At 40.5% G+C, this 19,400-nt stretch overlaps 2 protein-coding genes across 2 annotated transcripts; both read right to left on the bottom strand.

Annotated features, from left to right (window-relative positions):
• Positions 1 to 471: 471 nt before the first annotated feature.
• Positions 472 to 4,822, bottom strand: LOC121836086. The gene is made up of 4 exons (XM_042290792.1): positions 4,761 to 4,822; positions 2,630 to 2,694; positions 2,298 to 2,390; positions 472 to 713 (listed from the first exon to the last, which is right to left on the bottom strand). Exons 1-4 carry the CDS (start codon positions 4,789 to 4,791, stop codon positions 519 to 521), a joined length of 384 nt encoding a protein of 127 aa, XP_042146726.1. The 5' UTR covers positions 4,792 to 4,822; the 3' UTR covers positions 472 to 518.
• A 6,598-nt stretch (positions 4,823 to 11,420) lies between these two features.
• Positions 11,421 to 16,008, bottom strand: LOC120840184. The gene is made up of 4 exons (XM_042290787.1): positions 15,978 to 16,008; positions 13,578 to 13,687; positions 13,246 to 13,338; positions 11,421 to 11,643 (listed from the first exon to the last, which is right to left on the bottom strand). The coding sequence occupies exons 1-4, from the start codon at positions 16,006 to 16,008 to the stop codon at positions 11,467 to 11,469; spliced, it is 411 nt and encodes a 136-aa protein (XP_042146721.1). The 3' UTR covers positions 11,421 to 11,466.
• Positions 16,009 to 19,400: the final 3,392 nt, after the last annotated feature.

Raw genomic sequence — 19,400 nt, 5'->3', positions numbered from 1 at the left:
TCAATACTTTTTACTCATAGTTTTTCAACAGCAGTTTTTTTTACCGTTTCTATCTTCGACAGATTTGCAACATTTTTATTGTCAACTGTTTCCAAGGGAAATTTCTACGGCTTTACTCTCGATTTTAATTTGTTCCACAATAATTATGCGGAAGTACCAAATTGCTGTTGCGTTTTTCTCCGAGCTTGGCAACATTGTCTGGATGTATTTTTGAGGTTCTTCTTCAAGTAATAAAATACTATGGATTGCTTTGCGGTTGTCGATCGGTAATATAAAATCGATAGTTCCACGATAGGTGACTGTGGAAAAAATACAATCGGTAGTATATACCACTAGCTTTACTATAGTGAAATATGTCGATATCACTATCTGTAGATTTCTGACTATCGATAGTTGGTTTGGCTTCAACTATCGATAGCATCAAAAGGACTACCGATTTATTTGCACCACTAGTGTACACAGTACGAACAGTCAGTGTCTCAGATTTATTTAGCCTGGTTTAGTTTTAGGGATTTTAATCAGAAGTTCCCCTCCTGATCTTTCTTTGGTTTCTTAGTCTTCTTCGTTTTCTTAGTCTTCTTAGTTTTCTTCTTTTTTTGCTTCGGCTTTGCAGTGGGCGCAGGAGTATTGTCATCAGTCTCGTTGGGCCCACCTGAACTAGTGTTCAAATGACATTCTCCGTTTTGACATGTTCCCCGATCACCACTGTTGTACTGCAAATAAGAAAGTAAAGAAGTGCATACAAATTTCAGATATCCTTGAGAAGTAATTTTCTGTAACGGAAGAATTCAGAGTATGAGATCCCATTATTTTAAAACTTTTTCACTGAATGTACCATAAAATGCACCCGCTACGCTTAACGGAACAAATCACACACTTGAGACGGTAGTAGAAACACTCCACGAGACATGGTTTTACACGACGTTATATGGCGTTGGATTATTCCTGGCAATATTATCAAAATTATTAAGGTGACATACGTCATACATAAAATAATTAAAATAAAATATGAGTCTAGCTGAAAATGATTATGCTGTGCCGACTAGAAATTTTTTTTTAAAGAGAAACGAGAATGTTGCCTTATTGTAAAATGTTAAAATTCCAACTAGTTGTGCTCAAATTCATTAAAAAAATTATGTTGTGCGATACTTGCAGAGCACTCATACAAAGTAGTCATCCAATATTCTGGCGCTTTTTATTACGGGAATTCAGTAACCTCGAAAATCTTAGAAAAGCAAGTCCGTCTCCTTTCAAAACTAGTCTTTTTGCGGCTACAACTCTAATTCGCGAAGTTTTGAAAGGGATCCCAGTTGTGTTTCTTATGAAGAATCAGTGGAGGGGTGTGACCCGGAAAATTAGAGCGACAAGCGCTTTGGGCAAGACTTAACGGGAAATGACGCTATCGTATGACACTGTGACGTCACGGGACACTTTGGCGTAATCCCTCTGAGTCATCTAAATTAAGCGACGAGAACTTGCATCGTCATTTGACGTCAGGTCACGTGAAGTCGTGTAAAGCGTTTTCCCGCTATGTATATATCAGAATGCTTGCCGTTATATGTAGTGGAGAAACTTACCTCACCTTATGCTTCGGAATTAGCCGAAACGTTTCCCTGCTAGATTTAGGGGGGGGGGGGGGGGGGACTTTACCCGCTACATAGAGCGGGAGACTTTGAGATCACGTGACGACACTAACACTATGACGCCTAATGGCGTTACTTGACCATTTGAGATCAGACATGGGATGTCATAGTTCCACGTTTCTTCGCAGTATTACTTTCCTACGTAATTTCCAAGCATTTGCGAATTTATTAGTTTCGGTGCATAGTGAGTGTACACCGACGCTGCGAATTGGGGCTTGCAGCACGTCGCCGTCATCTCACTTCATTTGAAGGACACGACAAGTTACCATAAATGTGTTTCGGCTTAGTGGATGAAGACAAGGCTTACGTCTTGTATACTTCTTTGCGTCTCTTGTTATTGAAAAGTCACAGCCTTCAGATTAAGAGTTAAACCCATATAAATATAATACTGCCATATCATCTTTTGTTTTTTTATGGCGGGGGAATAATACAAAAAAATTTGAAATGTCGGCCTAAACTTGGCGGTAAACAAACTAAAGAAAAAGAGCGGCACGTACGCGCCTCATGATGTGCAATATTTTAAAACCGCTCCAGTGAAAATGCTGGAAAATAAAAGGAATTACACTATTTACCGGAAAGGCACGCATGAAAAACCTGTGACCTGCAAGTGCGGCAGCCCGTACGTGCGTTAACTCTATTAGTCTTGCTACTCACAAAGCATGTTTCTCCGTTCCCAAAGAAAAATTGGTCCCATAATTTGGTCTCAGCGTTCCAGCAGTAATAGTCGCAGCCTTCTCGATTTTTCTCCTGTAGGAAGTATAGACAGGATGAACAAAATTGAAACTAATTTTCACAAGAACTTGATTACTAAATGTGAATCGCGTGTTAGTAATTTATAAAATTAAGAATTAATTCGTGGACGAATTTACGTGCACTTTAATGCTTCAGAAAAATTTACAAAAAAAAGTACACTGCACATAATCGTTGCTTTCATTTATAAATCAAACCTCGAAATGTTTCCAAACGTGTAATGAAAGAACGTTTACCGATTCGGGTCTCGTTCCGTTCTGGCAATTGTGGGCTGCAGCGCTTCCGAAAAAGGCCAGAGACACTGCAGGCAATGAAGCACACATAATTCAATTCAACTGAAGCCAAGCTTAAAAGTTTTATTTAACCCTATTTGCCTTTAGGGTATGTTTTGTTTGAGTTATTGTGGAAATAAAATTAACAAAAGGCATTCATGATTTATTGGCTTATTGATGTCGGTAGAGATACCTAAGCAGTATACGGAAGCGTTTCTTCAGATAAAACCTTACAGTTTATTATTTACTCGCAGTAATGCGGGCAATGCGCAAGCGCAATAACGAATTTCCGCCAGTGCAAAACTGTTGCATGTTCTTAGTTCCTGCATCCAAGGGTGTTATAAAGTGTCTAACTTTAATCTGGCGTAAGAACTTAAATCATGATCAAGTAGTGGCAAGAACATTTTTCCTCGATTGGGTATTTATTGACATGAAGATATGCAGGAGAAAACTTCTACGCTTGTCAAAAGGTACAATTCGTAAGTTAATCCTCAAAGTTGTGCACGTCTCTGTTTAACCCAGCACACTCAACCGATGTTAAAGCGATCTCGGAAGGACAAAGGAGGACCCTATTGCTGTCTGGTGTCTTCGAACCAGTTTCAAAAAAAATGTTGATGCAGCATGCGCGACTGATTTTCTTGAGTGGGAACGAGTAGAAAAATAAAAAAATAAAAAAAGATCGCTGTTGTTTTTAAAGGCTTGTTGAAATTCGGAAGGAAACCTTTTTCTCGGAAAACATTTTATGCACACCAGGTCTATCCTTGAAAAAAATATATTCTGTCCTTGAAAAAAATAGTGTGAGCACCAGCGCTTCCGAAGAGCGCAAGAGACACTGCAGGAAATAATGCTCCCAAAAATCAAGTCATGTAAAGTCACATACAACGTTTTCAGTTGTAAATGTAAAGTCACCCTTAATAGTTTATTGTAACCTGTATTTGAGCTCAACGAATGTAAGTTATATATTAAAGTAAAAAAAATAAACAAAGATGTTGACAAAATATTCGGTTATTTTTGTGCGTTGGGAAACCCACTCAGTATATGGAAGCGGTCCTTTAGGAAGAAACGTACAGTGTAATATTAAGCAGCTGGGATACGGTCGCCGGGCAAACGCAGTAACCGATTACCACCGCTGAGAAGCTGGTGCATTTTCTTAGTTACCAAATCCACGTCTCATATTATAAAGATGACACCTTAAGCATAGCTTGTATTAAGAATACGGTTGTTTAAATTTAATATGCGATAAGGCCTTAAATTATTATCAAGTTGTGGAAAGAACACCATTCCTGAATTCTGTATATATTGGAATAAAGATTGGCATAAAGTTCAGTTAACATTAGACACAATCGATGTTAAGCTGATCTAGTAGCTAATAAGGAGAACCCTATGCGCTGGCTGCTATTTTTGAAGGAGTTTCACGAAATGTAGTTTCGAAATCTACTGCGGGATTGATATTTTCGAGAGGACCAGAATTAACAAAAACATTAAATAACATCGCTATTGTTTTGAAATGCAAGGTGAAACGCGGAGAAAAGTCTCTTTCACCGGAAACATTCGATGCAAGCCAGGTCAATCCGCGTGAAAAAAAAAGGTTATTTCTTTCAACTTATACAAAACTATATTGTGTTGTCCCAGATTTGATTTATTCTTTCTTCATCTACCCTTATATGTTTTATTTTAGCAAACTTATAACATAAATAATTGGGATAGGAATAGAATTCGCGGTAGCTACTTTTTGGCCTGTTTTTGTTTAGAGTTTTTAATCTCCAAAAGAAAGCAGGTGACATATATTGTAGTTTCTGAAGGACACTGGAAACAGGGAAAAAACAAGCTGTGTCTAAAGAATACATTATTATGACTGAGTGTTATGCATTTACCACACATCAGTTTTCTAGAGCTATTGCCTGGAATGTAGGTAACATAAATCAGTGATGTCCTTATTAATGAATAACAATAAAAATATATATTACACTGAACAGGATCACTTGAACTGCACTTAGTTTGAAAATATTTATATAAAATAGTTTGAGCGTTATATACATAACCATAACCTCAAAAGAATATGTCATCAGATTCTCTAAAAACTGTAAAACCTCACCCAACACCAGCGTGGTTCCGGTCAACCCCATTGTTGGTGTACTGGTTCTCAACGAGGGTGTGAGTGCCTATGGCCACTAGAGTTGGATCTTATATAGTCGCAAAAGTACCGGCTGTTACTTTTTTTAATTGTTTAACATTTCTCCACTTGGAGCTAAGGCTCTTCTACCAAATGCACAGTTTTTTTTCATGCTGGATTACGTAGCTGTTCCTTTGTTTTTAGCATACGCATTTTGACATATACATGTCAAGAAGCTGAAATGACCTTTCCACGGTGACGCACCAACATGTTAAATACACCGTCAGAACAGACGTCAACGCTCTCTGGGGAATATGCTCCAACCTTTCAATTTCGCGCTGCAACATAAGTCTGCCATGGGAATAATGAAAAATTGTTTTTTTGCTATATCTTCATGAAAGTCTGATCAGCGTATGTATTGATTACAATTCGTTCACAATAAACAAAGCACATTTTTGTATGGCATTCGAATACATATAAGGTGCTACTTTTAATGGATTCCGTTTCGTGATAAAAGGAAATAGATCAAGTTGTCTAGTATGTTATTTATACAAACGTAATTTAGCTCCATGAGAACCGATACATGGTGCTATCTTAAAACTAAGTGATTTAATAAGAAAAAAACGGGCTTCTTGGCGATATTTTAAATCTCAATTTGCCATTATTTGAAGCCAAATGCTTAGTTAAGTAGCTTTCTGATCATTAAAACTTACTTCACATCTCTTGTCAGCCGATCCTGAAAAATAAAAAAAGCTTCGAGACGGTTCCCACGTGACTCTCATCTTTTTCTTAAAAGCTGTGTTGGAAGAAAAATGAAACACACGATACAAATGTAACTTTTTGTCTGTTTTTGAGGTTACTTTCGTAACTTATGCAAAGCGTTGATTATGTTGACGAAAGTTTTTATTATCTCCCAGTTCTGGTTACTCCCTGGAATCTAAGTAGTTTCGTTCACATAATCACATAAAAATTCAAACAAATGAAAAATAAAAAAAACACGCGTGTACGCAGGAAATTGGACGATTCAGGGCGCGCTCAAAACGACCATTTTAATGCAATAGCATTAACTGTTCCATGTGGTGAAGCCGGTGCTTTTTTAACCACATTTAGCAGCAAAACGGCACTGAAATCACCATTGACCGAAAGAACAGCAACGCTGCGTGTACGAATGCTTTCGCATTCCTACACGTAAGCAGTTCTAAGTGTCTTTAATTTTTAAGAAAACAATCACATATAGCCTTGCAAAGCGCCACAGTCATCACTATTGTCTCTAAAGCTCCCGTTTCAAGGAATCGTACGTTTTAGACGATAAGAAATTTGAAGTGTCACTAATACATCGGCGTGCCTTTCGCTTTGAATTTAAACGCCTCATGAAGCTCTCCAAATAATCTTTCGAGATACCTTGCCAAGAACTTAGTGCTAGTTACTGATTGGAGTGGGGGGGGAGTCGGCGCTTTGTTTCAAGTTTGTAATCGGGACGAAAGCGGTTTAAAAAAAAAACTCTGGCATTCGGGTGTTTGTTTTTTAAATTCATATTTGAAAAGGTATGTGTATAATAAACACTAGGTTGACGGGTTACAGCAGTGGTTCTCAGGCATTGATTTCATAATAAACACTAAGTTGACGGGTTACAACAGTGGTTCTTAAGCATTGATATTTCATCGTCCCCTTGTGGATCGGCGGAGATGATGAAGGACCCCGTTTGTGGTGAAGGGAAGGAAAAGTATAGGTTATAATGATATTGATTTATTTAATGAAAAAAAAAACTAAAAGCTAATAGGAGGCACGCTTCTCTTATTGACATATACACGAGAAAACTCACCCGAAAATTTGAACGTTTCTACTGAAGGCTGGGCTTCGTAGACCCCTAGAGTGCCTTCGCGGACCCTAAAGGTTCCCCGGACCCCCATTTGAAAACCACTAATTACAACATAAGGATTTTTTTTTGGCATTCAAGTGTTTGAAGTACACAAGGCAGGATTAGAACATGGTTCAAGAGGTCAGTTGGATTTTAAATTTTTCATAGTCCTGATAGGTTACATAACATTTTGTATGCGCATCGTCTTTGTCTCCATCCACGTTCTGTCCGGTTTCAGGACGCATATGAATTCAGATGAGGTTCTCTCAACATCACGATTCAGTGCTGACGCGTAGATTTACAATTAAGAACAATATAAATTCAGTTAGAAAGAAAGAAATATATCTGCTGCTCCTGAAAAAAAAAATATTGAGAGTATAGCTTCTCATCTATTTTTTTGTTGCGCTGGTTGAAACAATAATTGATGAAGGGCTAAAGGTACTTCAAGCTAAATAGAAAAGCGACATTTCGTGGTCTCGATCTATATCATTCCAGTTCAGTGAAGCCAATAGAATCAAGGTTCGTTTTCAACCCTGGAGCTGAGGCACGTGTTCCTACCAAAAGTTTTTTTTTCCAGCAAACCAATTCTGAAACAAATCAATTTAGGAAACGATGACATTAAATTTTCGAATACAAGGGAAAGTCGGGTTTAGTCCTATTTCTATCATATTTGGGGTGCGAATATCGAGACATTTTGGGTTTTACGTGAAGACGAACGACCCTATATGTATTGACGAGTAACACGTGAAAAAATTCCCTTCGGAATAAAAAGTATTAAAAAAAAGAAAGGCATTTACCATCTCTGTAATGCCGAATTAGAGCGCAGCTCTCGAGGAGAAGGTGCGGAGGGCACGGGGGGTAGGATAGGCCCCTCTCCCGACCCCCCCCCCCCCCCCCGCCCCCTCCTCCTCTTGTGCAAAACCTCGTCACGCTGGAATGGGAACTTTTTTTTTCTCTGCCTCTCTTCCCCCTAGTTTGGAGGATATACACACACAAAAAAAGAATGAATATATGACTTCCTAGAGTATACAGCACCACCATGCCATCGATAGCGCACTAGCCTGACTATTGATACTCTCAAAAGGCAACTTTCACAAAACTATGGAGTATTGCAGGCGGTCCAAACCAGCCCGCGAAACGTCGCCCGGAAAAATCCAGAACGTAACTTGTTTTTTTTTTTGTTTTTTATATATATATATATAACTTCCTCAGGCCGGATTTGGGGGAATGTGTTCGGAATCGTGTGGAGTAGGTAGAGGTACAGCCAGCGCGCCGGAGACGAGAAGGTGAGCGGAAAAAGAAAAAAACGCACATTAGTCTCCACAGGCGGCAGAGAGAGAAAAGGCACCCTTCGTGGGATTTTTGAGTGTTCTCGGGGAAAGGAATACAAGAAAAGCCACTGCCTCTTAATCCTCCCTTTGTCATTTTGTAGGGTTCCCGAGAAACGAAAGTAATATTTCTCCGCCCAAATGGAGAGCTAAAGGTCCGATCCAGATGCCGAAGTTTTAGAACTAAAATTTGACCTAACCAAGAACTATAGGTAGACCGTATACTTTCCGGTGTTTATTTATTTTAAAAAAAAAGGCGGCTGTATTTCTTAATAATTTCCAATGTACCTGCGCACTGCGGTGAATTTTCTCGTCCAAATGCTTAAAACGGCTTTTATCGACGTGAAAAAAAAAAAAAAAGAAAAAAAAGTTGGAAATAGAAACGAAGAAATCAAGACGGGAAATGGTTCAACTTTTATTTACATTGATACACAGTGATATACACACGTCATAATTGTAATATATACATGAATGCATTCCAAGGCTCGCATATGTCATACCCGCCAGCTCCTTCCTGTTGACGACGCGAAGTTTCGAGAACGCCCGCTCTACATTTGCGTTAGGATGGGGAAGTCTCAAGTGTTCAAATACGCTTTGGAGAATACTGGCCAGTCTGGTGAATGCAAATTTCGGACAAGCTTCCACCGAAATACTATGAAACACACTTCAAACCACTCAACTAGGGTTCACAAAAAAGGAGGGCAACCTTCAATGAGGCAATCTAGAAAAGAGCACAATCAGGACAAATATTTGAGGACATAAAGTGAAGGACAGAGTAACCAGCAGTAACAGAAGAAAAAAAAAGTTGGGGCTCCAATTCATGCTGTGAAGGTGGTTGGTCAGCGAATTATTGGTATCACCTGCAATGATTTCCTACTGCACTATACGAAATGACGCCACGGGTCGCATCACGCCGCCGCTGCTCCTATTGCCGTTTCTTTTCCCTTTGCCTTCTCCTAGTATTCACGCTGCTCTTAAGGAGTCTTAACTAAGCGTGGCCTATTCGTCGCGTTGGTGCAGCAACAATGAAATCAGTTGCTATACCCCGTTTCATCTTACGTTTAAGCGCAACGGATGTTACGAGCCATCGGAGCCAATCGGAAACCATTTGAGCGTCACGTGACCTTAAGAGAGGGGGCACAGCGGCGCGCGGAAAGCGTATCACGAGCAACGTCCACAGAACGGGATCGGCTAAGGTAGCTCGTAGCATCCGCTGCGTCCGGACGTCAGGTGAAACGGGGTGTAGGCGGAAAGTGACGTTACTCCCCACGTCGCAAGCTGCCGCCACTACGGCAGCTTGGGCAACAGTAGTCTCTACCGGGAACATATGCGGTGAGCAATAAGTGCTTCGCATTGTTTTGAGGAGCTCCTTATCAATCACAATATGGTTAAAATGCTCGTTATTTGCTTATTCTTTATTGAAACGAAAGCTGTGCTGTATGTTGTACGCGTGGTGCAGACACGTAGCCAGGGGGGAGGCCCATGGGGCCCGGACCTCCCCCGAAATCTTCCAATTTGCTGGGACCTCCTCTCCCCCCTCCCCCTCATACAGCATTTTGTTATGGGCGCCCCCTCCCCCCCCCCCCCCTTCTCCCGAAACAAAATCCTGGCTACGTGCCTAGCGTGTTGTTTCTACTTTTCGCTTCAACCTTCTGAAGTATTTTTTTTACCGCGAGAACCACGGCACGAAAACACACGCTGGGAGAAGGAACGCGCTTCGCGTTGTTCGCAGGCGCCGTTTTCATCCATTATGCGGTTTGCACTTCACACGAGGGCTTCGAATGACGTCAACCCTTTTCGAAGCAACTGCAATCCTAATCTTTAACGGAACGCGTAGGAGAGTATTCCTATTGTTCACACGCTTCTTATCATTCCTCATGTGGTTTTGATGCTTTTTTTGTGGTTTCTTTATTGGAACAGATACTGAGCTGCATGCTGTATGCCTGATTTCAAAGGAGATATGCTGTTGTGCCTTCAATTGTTCGCCGGGAGTTTTTCGCTTCCAATGCGAACGACACGAAAATTTCTTTGGCTTGCAGAGGTATACAGCTTCGCTGTAAAAACAGATCTTGATTACTAAAAGACTTGGGTACGTGTAAAGCCACGAACATAAAAAAATAAATGAAAGAACGAGTCTTACTAACCTCTACATTGAATTTTTTTTGGTGAAAAGAACTGCCGCTTTTACGAAAATTTCCAGGAACAGGTATATTTCATTTAAAACAGATTTTTTTTTTATTTTCCCAAGAGGCCGATGTTTATCGGTGTTTTTTTTTTATTAAAAACGGAAAGTACATATGGCCTGCCTAAAAGTTATTTTCTGAAAATTTCATTGGGAAAGTGGGACCCGCATTTTTTGTGTCCGTGAACAGACGCCATTCAGCTCCCTGAACTTGAAAGGTTCGTCGGCCGATATTTTGCTATTGAAAATTAAAAAAAAAAAGATCACTTATTTTGTATGAAAAGATAACGGTTAGTTCCGAAACTTCGGTATCTGGTTCGGACAGCAAAGCGTAGTTTATTTTGTCATTAAAGAAACACTGTATATATTTATTTTTTTTTGTTCTTTGGTTTGGGGGGGGGGGGAGGGGAGAAGGGCATCCTCCCACTCCCACCCCGCGGTATATTGGCAATGAGAAATTATATTAGTGAAAAAGGGCTGTGAATCTTAAAGGCAACATTGTGAACTTTCTCGCTATCTGTTCGGACGAGAGAAACGCTACTTTTATATTTTTGTCCAAGTAATGCCATCTCTCCATAAGTTCGCATTTTAGCACCCTGCATAGCAACATATTCAAATAGAGTTTTGGATTTCTGCGACACGTAGTTTACTTACCAAAGTCGACAAAATATTTTCAATTTCCTAATGGAACTCTGGCTATAAATATGCAAAAACGAAACTCACAAAAGACAATCTAAGAAAAACAAAAAAGCTTCAACGACATATCAAGAAAAGTAACGACATTTCCCTATCAATACTTTTTATTCGTAGTTTTTCAACAGCAGTTTTCCTACCGTTTCTCTATTTGGCAGGTTTGCAACATTTTATTGTCAACTGTTTCCAAGGAGAATTTCTACCAGTCTACTGTCGGTTATAATTTGTTCCTCGATAATTATGCCGAAGTACCAAATTGCTGTCGCGTTTTTCTCCGAGTTTGAGAACATTCCCTGAATGTACGTTTTTAGGTTCTTCTCCACATAATGAAATACTATGGATCGCATTGCTATTGTCCATCGGTAATGTAAAGTCGATAGTTTCACGATAGGTGACTGTCGAAAGAATACAATCGGTAGTATATATCAATAAATTTACTATAGTGAAATATATCGATATCTCTGTCGGTAGATTTCTCACTATCGATAGTTAGTCCGGCTTCAACTATCGATATCATTGATAGGACTACCAATGAATTTGCACCACTAGTGTGCACAGTACGAAGAGTCAGTGTGCTCAACTTTATTTAGCCTGGTTTAGGTTTATTTCTTCTAGTGAGAAGTTCTCCTACTGATCTTTCTTTGACTTGCGCTTAGGTTTCTTAGTCTTCTTAGGTTTCTTCTTTTTTTGCTTGGGCTTTTCAGTGGGCGCAGGAGTATTGTCATCAGTGTCGGTGGGCCCACCTGAACTAGTTGTCAAATGACATTCTCCGTTTTGACATGTTCCCCGATCACCACTGTTGTACTGGAAATAAGAAAGTAAAAAAATTCATACAAATTTCAGATATGCCTGATAAGTAATTTTCTGTAACGGAACAATTCAAGGTATGAGATCCCAATATTTTAAAACCTTTCCATTTAATGTACCGTAAAATGCACCCGCTACGCTTAACGTACGGTACAAATCACGCACTAGAGTTAGTAGTGAAAACTCTCCACGAGACATGATTTTGCGCGACGTCATATGGTGTTCGATTTTCCTTGCTAATTTTATCAAAATCATTTAGGTGACACGTCATTCATAATAATAATTAAAATGCAATATAAGCGTAGCTGAAAGTTATTATGCTGTGTCGATTAGAAAAAATATATTTCCAAAAAGATAAACGAGAATGTTGCCTCATTATAAAAGGTTTAAGTTCCAACTACTTGTGCTCAAATTCATTTAAAAAATACTGTTGTGAGACAGATGCAGAGCACTCATACAAAGCAGTCAACCAATATTCCGGCGGTTTATATTGCGGGAATTTAGTAACCTCGAAAATCTTCGAAAACCAAGTCCGTCTCATTTCGAAACTAGTCTTTCTACGGCTACATTCGTAATTCGCGAAGTTTCGCAGCGGATCCCTCTCGTGTTTGTTTTTTTTTTCTTTTTTTTTTGTGTGCAGAATCTTGTGGAGAGGCGTGACCCGGTAAATTAGAGCGGCTAGCGATTTTGGCGAGATTTAACCGAAAATGACGCTATCATATGACACTGTGACGTCACGGGACACTTTGATGTCATCCCGCTGAGGCAGCTAAATTAAGCGACGAGAACTTGCATCGTCATATGACGTCAGGACACGTGAAGTCGTGTAAAGCGTTTTCCTGCTTTGTTTATCTCAGAATGCTTGCTGTTATATATAGCGGAGAAACTAACCTCACCTTATGCTTCGGCGTCACGTGAAACGGTTCCCTGCTAAATTTTGGAGGGAAGCTTTACCCGCTACATAGAGCGGGATACTCCGAGATCGCGTGACGACACTAACACTACGACGCCTGATGGCGTCACTTGATTATGTGAGATCAGACATGGGATGTCATAGTTCCACGTTTCTTCGCAGTATTACTTTGCCACGTAATTTCTAAACCTTTCCGAATTTATTAGTTTTAGTGCATAGTGAGTGTGCACCGACCCTCCACAGCGGGGCGTGCAGCGCCTCGCCTGTCTTCTCAATTAATTTCTAGGACACGACTAGTCACCATAAATTTGCTTCGGCTTAGTGGATGAAGGCAAGGCTTTCGACTTGTGTACCTTCTTTGCGTCTCTTCTTATTGAAAAATCATCGCCTCCATATTAAGAGCTAAACCCATATAAATATAATACCGCCATATCATATTAAGGTTTCTTATGGTGGGGAAAGGATAAAAAAATTTGAAATGTCGGACTAAATATGGCAGTGAATGACCTAAAGAAAGAGAGGTACGCTTCTCCTGATGTGCAATATTCTAAAACCGCTTTAGTAAAATTGTTTAAAAATTTAAAGGAATTATACTATTTACTTCAAAGACCTACATAACAAAAGCTGATAACACGCAGGGCGCGGGAGCCCGTACGTGTGTTAACTAGATTAGGCTTGCTACTCACAAAGCATTTTTCTCCGTTCCCAAAGAAAAATTTGTCCCATGAATTGGTGCCAGTATTCCAGCAGTAAAAGTCGCAGCCTTCTCTATTTTGCTCCTGTAGGAAGTATAAACAGCATGAACAAAATTGAAACTAATATTCGCAAGAACTTGTTTACGCAATGTGAATCGCGTGCTAGTAATTTCTAAAAATAGGTATTATTTCGTGCACGAAGTGACGTTCATTTTAATGCGTGAGAAAAGATATACAAAAAAAGTGAACTGCACATAATCGTTGCTTTCCTTTATAAATCAAACCTCGAAAAGTTTCCAAACGTGTAATTAAAGAAATTTTACCGATGCGGGTCTCGTTCCGTTCTGGCAATTGTGGGCTGCAGTGCTCCCGAAGAAGGCCAGAGACACTGCAGGCAATGAAGCACACAAACACCAATTCAACTGAAGCCACGCTTAAAAGTTTTATTTAACCCTATTTGCTTTCACGTATGTTTTGTGCCTATTATTGTAAACGTTTCTTTAGAAATAACCTTACAGCTCAATATCGAGGGGCAGTACTTCGGGCATTGGGCAAGCGCATTAACCGATTTCCGCCACTGCGAAACTGTTGCATGGTCTTAGTTCCTGCATCCACGGCTGTTATAAAGTGTATAACTTTAATCTGGCGCAATAAATTAAATTATGATCAAGTGGTGGCAAGAACATCTTTCCTCAACTCGGTATTTATTGACATGACGATATGCGGGAGAAAATGTCTGCACTTGAAAAAAACTACAATTTGGAATTTAATCCGGAAAGTTTTACACACGTCTGTTTAACCCAGCACACTTAACCGATGTTAAACCGATCTCGAAGGGACAAAAGAGGACCCTAGGTGCTGCCTGGTGTCTTCGAACCAGTTTCACAAAATGTTTATGCAAAATCTACTGTGCGATTCATTTTCTCGAGTGGGAACGAGTAGAAAAAAAAAAAAAAGATCGCTGTCGTTTTTTAAGGCTACTTGAAATGTGGAGGGAAACCTCTTTCTCGGAAAACATTTTATGTACGCCAGGTCTATCCTTAGGAAAATATATTTTGACCTTGAAAAAAAAAATAGATTGTGTGCACCAGCGCTTTAGAAGAGCGCAAGAGACACTGCAGGAAATAAAGCTCATAAAAATCAATTCATGTAAAGTCACCGTTAGTAGTTTGTTTTAACTTGTATTTGGGCTCAACGAACGTAAGCTTTATATTAACGTAATAATAAATAAACAAAAGAAATTGACGAAATATTCGCTTATTTTTTGCATCGGGAAACCCACACAGTATATGGAAGCGTTTTTTTTCTTCTTTTATTTCGGACACAGAGTCACAAGGAGAAAGGACAAAATGCAGATAAGCTCTTCCGGACGAGGCCCAGTCCCCTCAGTAGACTGCATCAGCAGTCAATGGGAAAAAAGAACAAATCATCGGCAAAAACAAAACATCGGCAAGAAACAGCAGTGAAATATTATTGGTACCATCACCTCCACAAGGATGAAAATTACACGTCATATTTTACACAGTAGCTAAAATAGACCTGTTCATTGACGTTCAATTTTAATCTGAACATGACAAAGATACCTTTTTGAATCGTATTTGAAACTGCAACGTGAAGCACTATTAGGTATTATTCTCATAAGATATGGATGTTTGTTCTTAACCGAGGTATCCGTTAGAAGCATACGGTGTAATCTTAAGGAGCAGGGATACGGTCGATGGGCAAACGCGATAACCGATTACCGCCATTGCGAAGCTCTTGCATGTTCTTAGTTACCAAATCTATGTCTCATGTTATAAAGATGACATCTTAAACATAGTTTGTATTAAGAATACGGTTGTTTAAATTTAATATGTGATAAGGCCTTCAATTATGATCAAGTTGAGGAAAGAACCCCATTCCTCAACTCGGTGTCTATTGGTATAAAGATTTGTACGAGGAAATGTCTACACCTGTGAAAAGGCACAATTCGCAAGTTCAGTTAACATCACACGCAATCGATGTAAAGCTTATCTCGCAGCTAATAAGGCGAACCCTACGTGCTGGCTGCTGTTGTTGAAGGAGTTTCGCGAAATGCATTTTCAAAATCTACTGCGCGATTAATATTTTCGAGTGGGTGAGAAAAAAAACAAAAAAAAACAAGAAATAACATCACTAGTGTTTTGAAATGCGAGGTGAAATGCGGAGGGAAGTCTCTTTCACCGGAAAACCTTTGATGCAAGCCAGGTCTATGAGTGTGAAAAAAGAAAGTTATTTCTATCAACCTATTCAAAAATATGTATTTCGTTTTTAGCAAACGTATAACCTAAATAATTAGGACAGGAATAGTTTTCGCGGTGGCTATTTTTTGGGCTCATATTTGTTCAGAGCTTTTCATCTCCAAAAGATGGCAGGGGACATATAGTTTCTGAAGAACACTGACAACTGGGAAAAAAAACAAGCGGTGTCTGAAAAAGGCATTATGATGGCTGAGTATTATGCATTCGGTACTTTCATTTACGACAAATCAATTTTCTAAAGCTTTTGCCTGGCATGTACGTAACAGAAATTAGTGATGTTCTCATGTATGAAGATTAGTAAAAATATATACTTCACTGAACAGTGTCACTTGAATTGCAGTCAGCTTCAAATTATTTATATAAAACAATTTGAGTGTTATATACATAACCATAGCCCTTAATTGAATATGTCATCAGATCCTTTAAAAAAATGTAGAACCTCACCCAACACCAGCGTGGTTCCGGTCAACCCCATAGTTGGTCTACTGGTTCTCTACGAGCACGTGAACGCCTATGGCCACTACAGTCGGACCTTATATAGTCGCAAAAGTAAAGGCAGTTACTTTATTAAATGTTTAACTTTTCTCCACTTGCAGCTAGAACTGTTCTACCAAATGCACAGTTTTTTCATGCTGAATTACGTAGCTGTTTGTTTGTTCATAGCATACGCAGTTTGACATATACATGTCATGCAGCTGAAACAACCTTTCCGCGATGACGCATCAACATGTCAAATTCACCGTCAGAACGGACGTCAACGCTCTCTGCGGAAAATGCTCCGACCCTTCAACTTTGAGCTGCAATTTCAAGTCTGCGATGAGACTGATTAAAAATTGGCTTCTTGCTATATCTTCATGAAAATATGATCAGCGTATGTAATGATTACAGTTCGTCCTCAATAAACAAAACACATTTCTGTATGGCATCCAAATACATATAAGATGCTACTTTTAAAGGATTCCGTTTCATGATAAAAATGAAATGGATCAAGTTGCCTAGTATGTTAATTATACAAACGTAATTTAGCTCTGTGAGGACCGATACATGGTGCTGTCTTAAAACAAAGTGATTTAATGGAAAAAACGGGCATCTTGGTGCGATTTTAAATCCTATTATGGCATTATTTGAAGACAAATGCTTTGTTAATTAGCTTTCTAATTATTAAACACTTACTTCGTATATCTTCTCAGCCAATACTGATAAAAAAAAAGTTTCGAGACGGTGCCCACGTGACTATCATCCTTTTCTTTAAAGATGTGTTCGAAGAAAAATCAAACACGCTATAAAAATAAAACTTTTTCTATATTTTCAGGTGACGTTCGTAACTTATGCAAAGCGTTATGTTGTCGATTTTTTTTAATCTCACAGTTTTGGCTACTGCGTGGAGTATAAATAATTTTGTACACACAATTACATAAAAATGCAAAAAATATGAAAAAAAAACATGCGTGCATGCAGGAAATTGGACGATTCAGGGCACACTCAAAATGGCAATTAATTATTACCATTGACCGCAAGCACAACAACGCTGCTTAAACGAATGATTTCGCATTCATACGCATAACCAGACTTAAGTTTCTTAAATTTTTGAAAAAAAAAGTGAAAGCCGTTTACAACTTCCTGTAACGCCGAATTGGAGCGCAGCTCTTGAGGAGGAGGAGGGAAGGGTACTGAGGGGAGGGTATATTCCTCCTCCTCCCTCGTGATCATGCCTGCTAGTCCTCCTCCCCTCCTCCTCCTCCACCCCCTCCCTCTCCTTCGCCGCCTCCTCGTCCTTCAAGCTCCTCTCCTCCCCTCGCCTCCGCCTCCCCCTCCTCCTCCCCCTCCTCCTCCTCGCCCCCAAGGTCATGTGACCCCTCCCCCCGAGGTCACGTGGCCCCCCCCGACCATACTAGACAATAAGGGGAGGAGGAGGAGAAGGAGGGAGAGGAGGAGGAGAGAGGGAGAGGACGAGGAGGGAGAGGAGGAGAGGGAGGGGCGCGGTTACGCCGACGGCGCACAGGCTGGAAGCGGGTCATGTGACCCCCTCCCCCGAGGTCACGTGACCCCCTCGGACCATACTAGATAATGAGGGGAAGAGGGGAGGAGGAGGAGGAGGGGAGGAGGAGGAAGGGGGGAGGGGAGGGGCGCGGTTACGCCGACACCGCACAGGCTGGAAGCGGGTCATGTGACCCCCCTCAAGGTCACGTGACCCCCTCGGACCATACTAGATAATGAGGGGAGGAGGGGAGGAGGAGGGGGAGGGGCGTGGTTACGCCGACGCCGACGCCGACGCCGACGCCGACGCCGCTCAGGCTGGAAACGGGCCCCTAAGAGCTGCGCTCTAAAAAATCACATATACCTTGCAAAGCGGCACAGTCATCACTATGGTCTGTGAACCCCCATTTCAAGAAAGCGTACCCTTTAGACGACAAGACATTTGAAGTGTTACAAATACATTGCGTACCTTTTGCTTGGAATTTAAACGCCTCATGAACCTCTCCAAATATTTTGTTACTGACTAGGCACATGGGCAGCGACTACAATATGTACAGAAATGTCCTAACGCAGTTGTCCCGGTAGCCGCAGAATGTTATCATGCGTGATCGACAAATATTATGTCCATAATTTTTTTTTTTACAAATAGCAGCTAAACGAATGACGCAGCAGATTTTATAGGAAAAAATTAGAGTCATTCAGGTCGGTCTTCTTCTGTGCGCCGCCATTTCCTTCCTAAAATCTGTACTGACACGGAGTCGGCGCTTCAAAGAATGCCGTTACTTGTTGGAACCCCTCATTAGGACCTTTAGGTGAAACAAACGCATGACTCGTCGATGTATCACGATCGGAATGAAATGGGTATTTAATATAGCACTCACGTGACTCATTCTTTTAACATGTTGCAGTGCGTATTTTTGCAGAGATCGGCTGTATTTTAGAAATTACTTTTAACGCGGTACAAGCTCGAGAACCTGTTGGGTGGAGAAGAAAGCCACATGTATACTATAGCGATCAGCAGCTTTTTTGTGATGTTGGGTTATTAAGCTCATGAACGGTATGATAAACGGCATCGATATGTTTTTGTCTATGGTTGCTTCTGCGTGCCTTTGACAATTTTCTGCGATCTCCACCACTACCTTTGCAGCGCTCTGAGGGTACCCGGCTTTTTGGGACTGTGCCACCTCTTTCGGAAAGCTCTTTTGAGCGCTGTGCCTGCGCGATTTCTTCAAAGACGCTTGGATGCTCATGAAGGCAATCCTGTCTAAAGAACTTTAAAGACACCGTTGATAAACGAGAGAGTGCCCCTTGAGGTGTGGCTTGTGCCACCGAATAAGCAATTCGCGGGATACACCAGATCCCTGCATAACGGTGCACCAAAGAAAGTTCAAAGAATGCGCAACTACCGATCTTGCGAGCAGCGTAATACATCGACCAGATAAGCAGATTTTAAGGATAGCGAACGTTTACGTTGGGCTGCAAAGAAATCCACGTTGAGACGTCTCGCCAACCATTGTAGGTGTTTCCCACGTGCCCCGTCGTTAAGCGGCGATAAGGTTTCTTTTAAGGTATCTCGATATAATACCTTGAGATATGCGGGAGACGTATCAAGTTAAAGAAAAAAGCAGGCAATGTCTTACTGAGATTTGAACGTCCTTATCGTCCAAGGAGGACGCTTTCTTGAAACGGGTGTTACACCCGCAAAAGTTGTGGGTGGGAAAGTGACTGGTGATTTGTTTATCAAGAAATCTTAGTTGTTAGTCCGCCCTCTAGATTAGGCCTCCTGTTGCCCTTGTTTGTGTGTGTTTTTGCGTTTTTATGTGATCATGGAGCGACTGGCCCAAATTTTTGTTGTATTGGAAATATTGAAATGGGCTACTGTCGAAGCAA

This window comes from Ixodes scapularis, unplaced genomic scaffold, assembly GCF_016920785.2.
Source record: "Ixodes scapularis isolate PalLabHiFi unplaced genomic scaffold, ASM1692078v2 PGA_scaffold1__304_contigs__length_218370807, whole genome shotgun sequence".
NCBI lineage: Eukaryota > Metazoa > Arthropoda > Arachnida > Ixodida > Ixodidae > Ixodes > Ixodes scapularis.
The sequence above is the reverse complement of the archived record's forward strand: the minus strand, read 5'-3'. Positions and strand labels throughout refer to the sequence as shown.

What these genes read in the sequence shown, in the direction of transcription:
- LOC121836086 (XM_042290792.1), bottom strand. Translation starts at nt 4,791, where the DNA reads ATGGGGTTGACCGGAACCACGCTGGTGTTGG. An exon ending in ACGGAACGAGACCCGAATCG is followed by an intron (nt 2,391 to 2,629) that starts GTAAACGTTCTT and finishes TACTTCCTACAG; the next exon opens with GAGAAAAATCGAGAAGGCTG. An exon ending in GGAACGGAGAAACATGCTTT is followed by an intron (nt 714 to 2,297) that starts GTGAGTAGCAAG and finishes TCTTATTTGCAG; the next exon opens with TACAACAGTGGTGATCGGGG.
- LOC120840184 (XM_042290787.1), bottom strand. Translation starts at nt 16,008, where the DNA reads ATGGGGTTGACCGGAACCACGCTGGTGTTGG. An exon ending in CGGAACCACGCTGGTGTTGG is followed by an intron (nt 13,688 to 15,977) that starts GTGAGGTTCTAC and finishes AAAACTTTTAAG; the next exon opens with CGTGGCTTCAGTTGAATTGG. An exon ending in GGAACGGAGAAAAATGCTTT is followed by an intron (nt 11,644 to 13,245) that starts GTGAGTAGCAAG and finishes TCTTATTTCCAG; the next exon opens with TACAACAGTGGTGATCGGGG.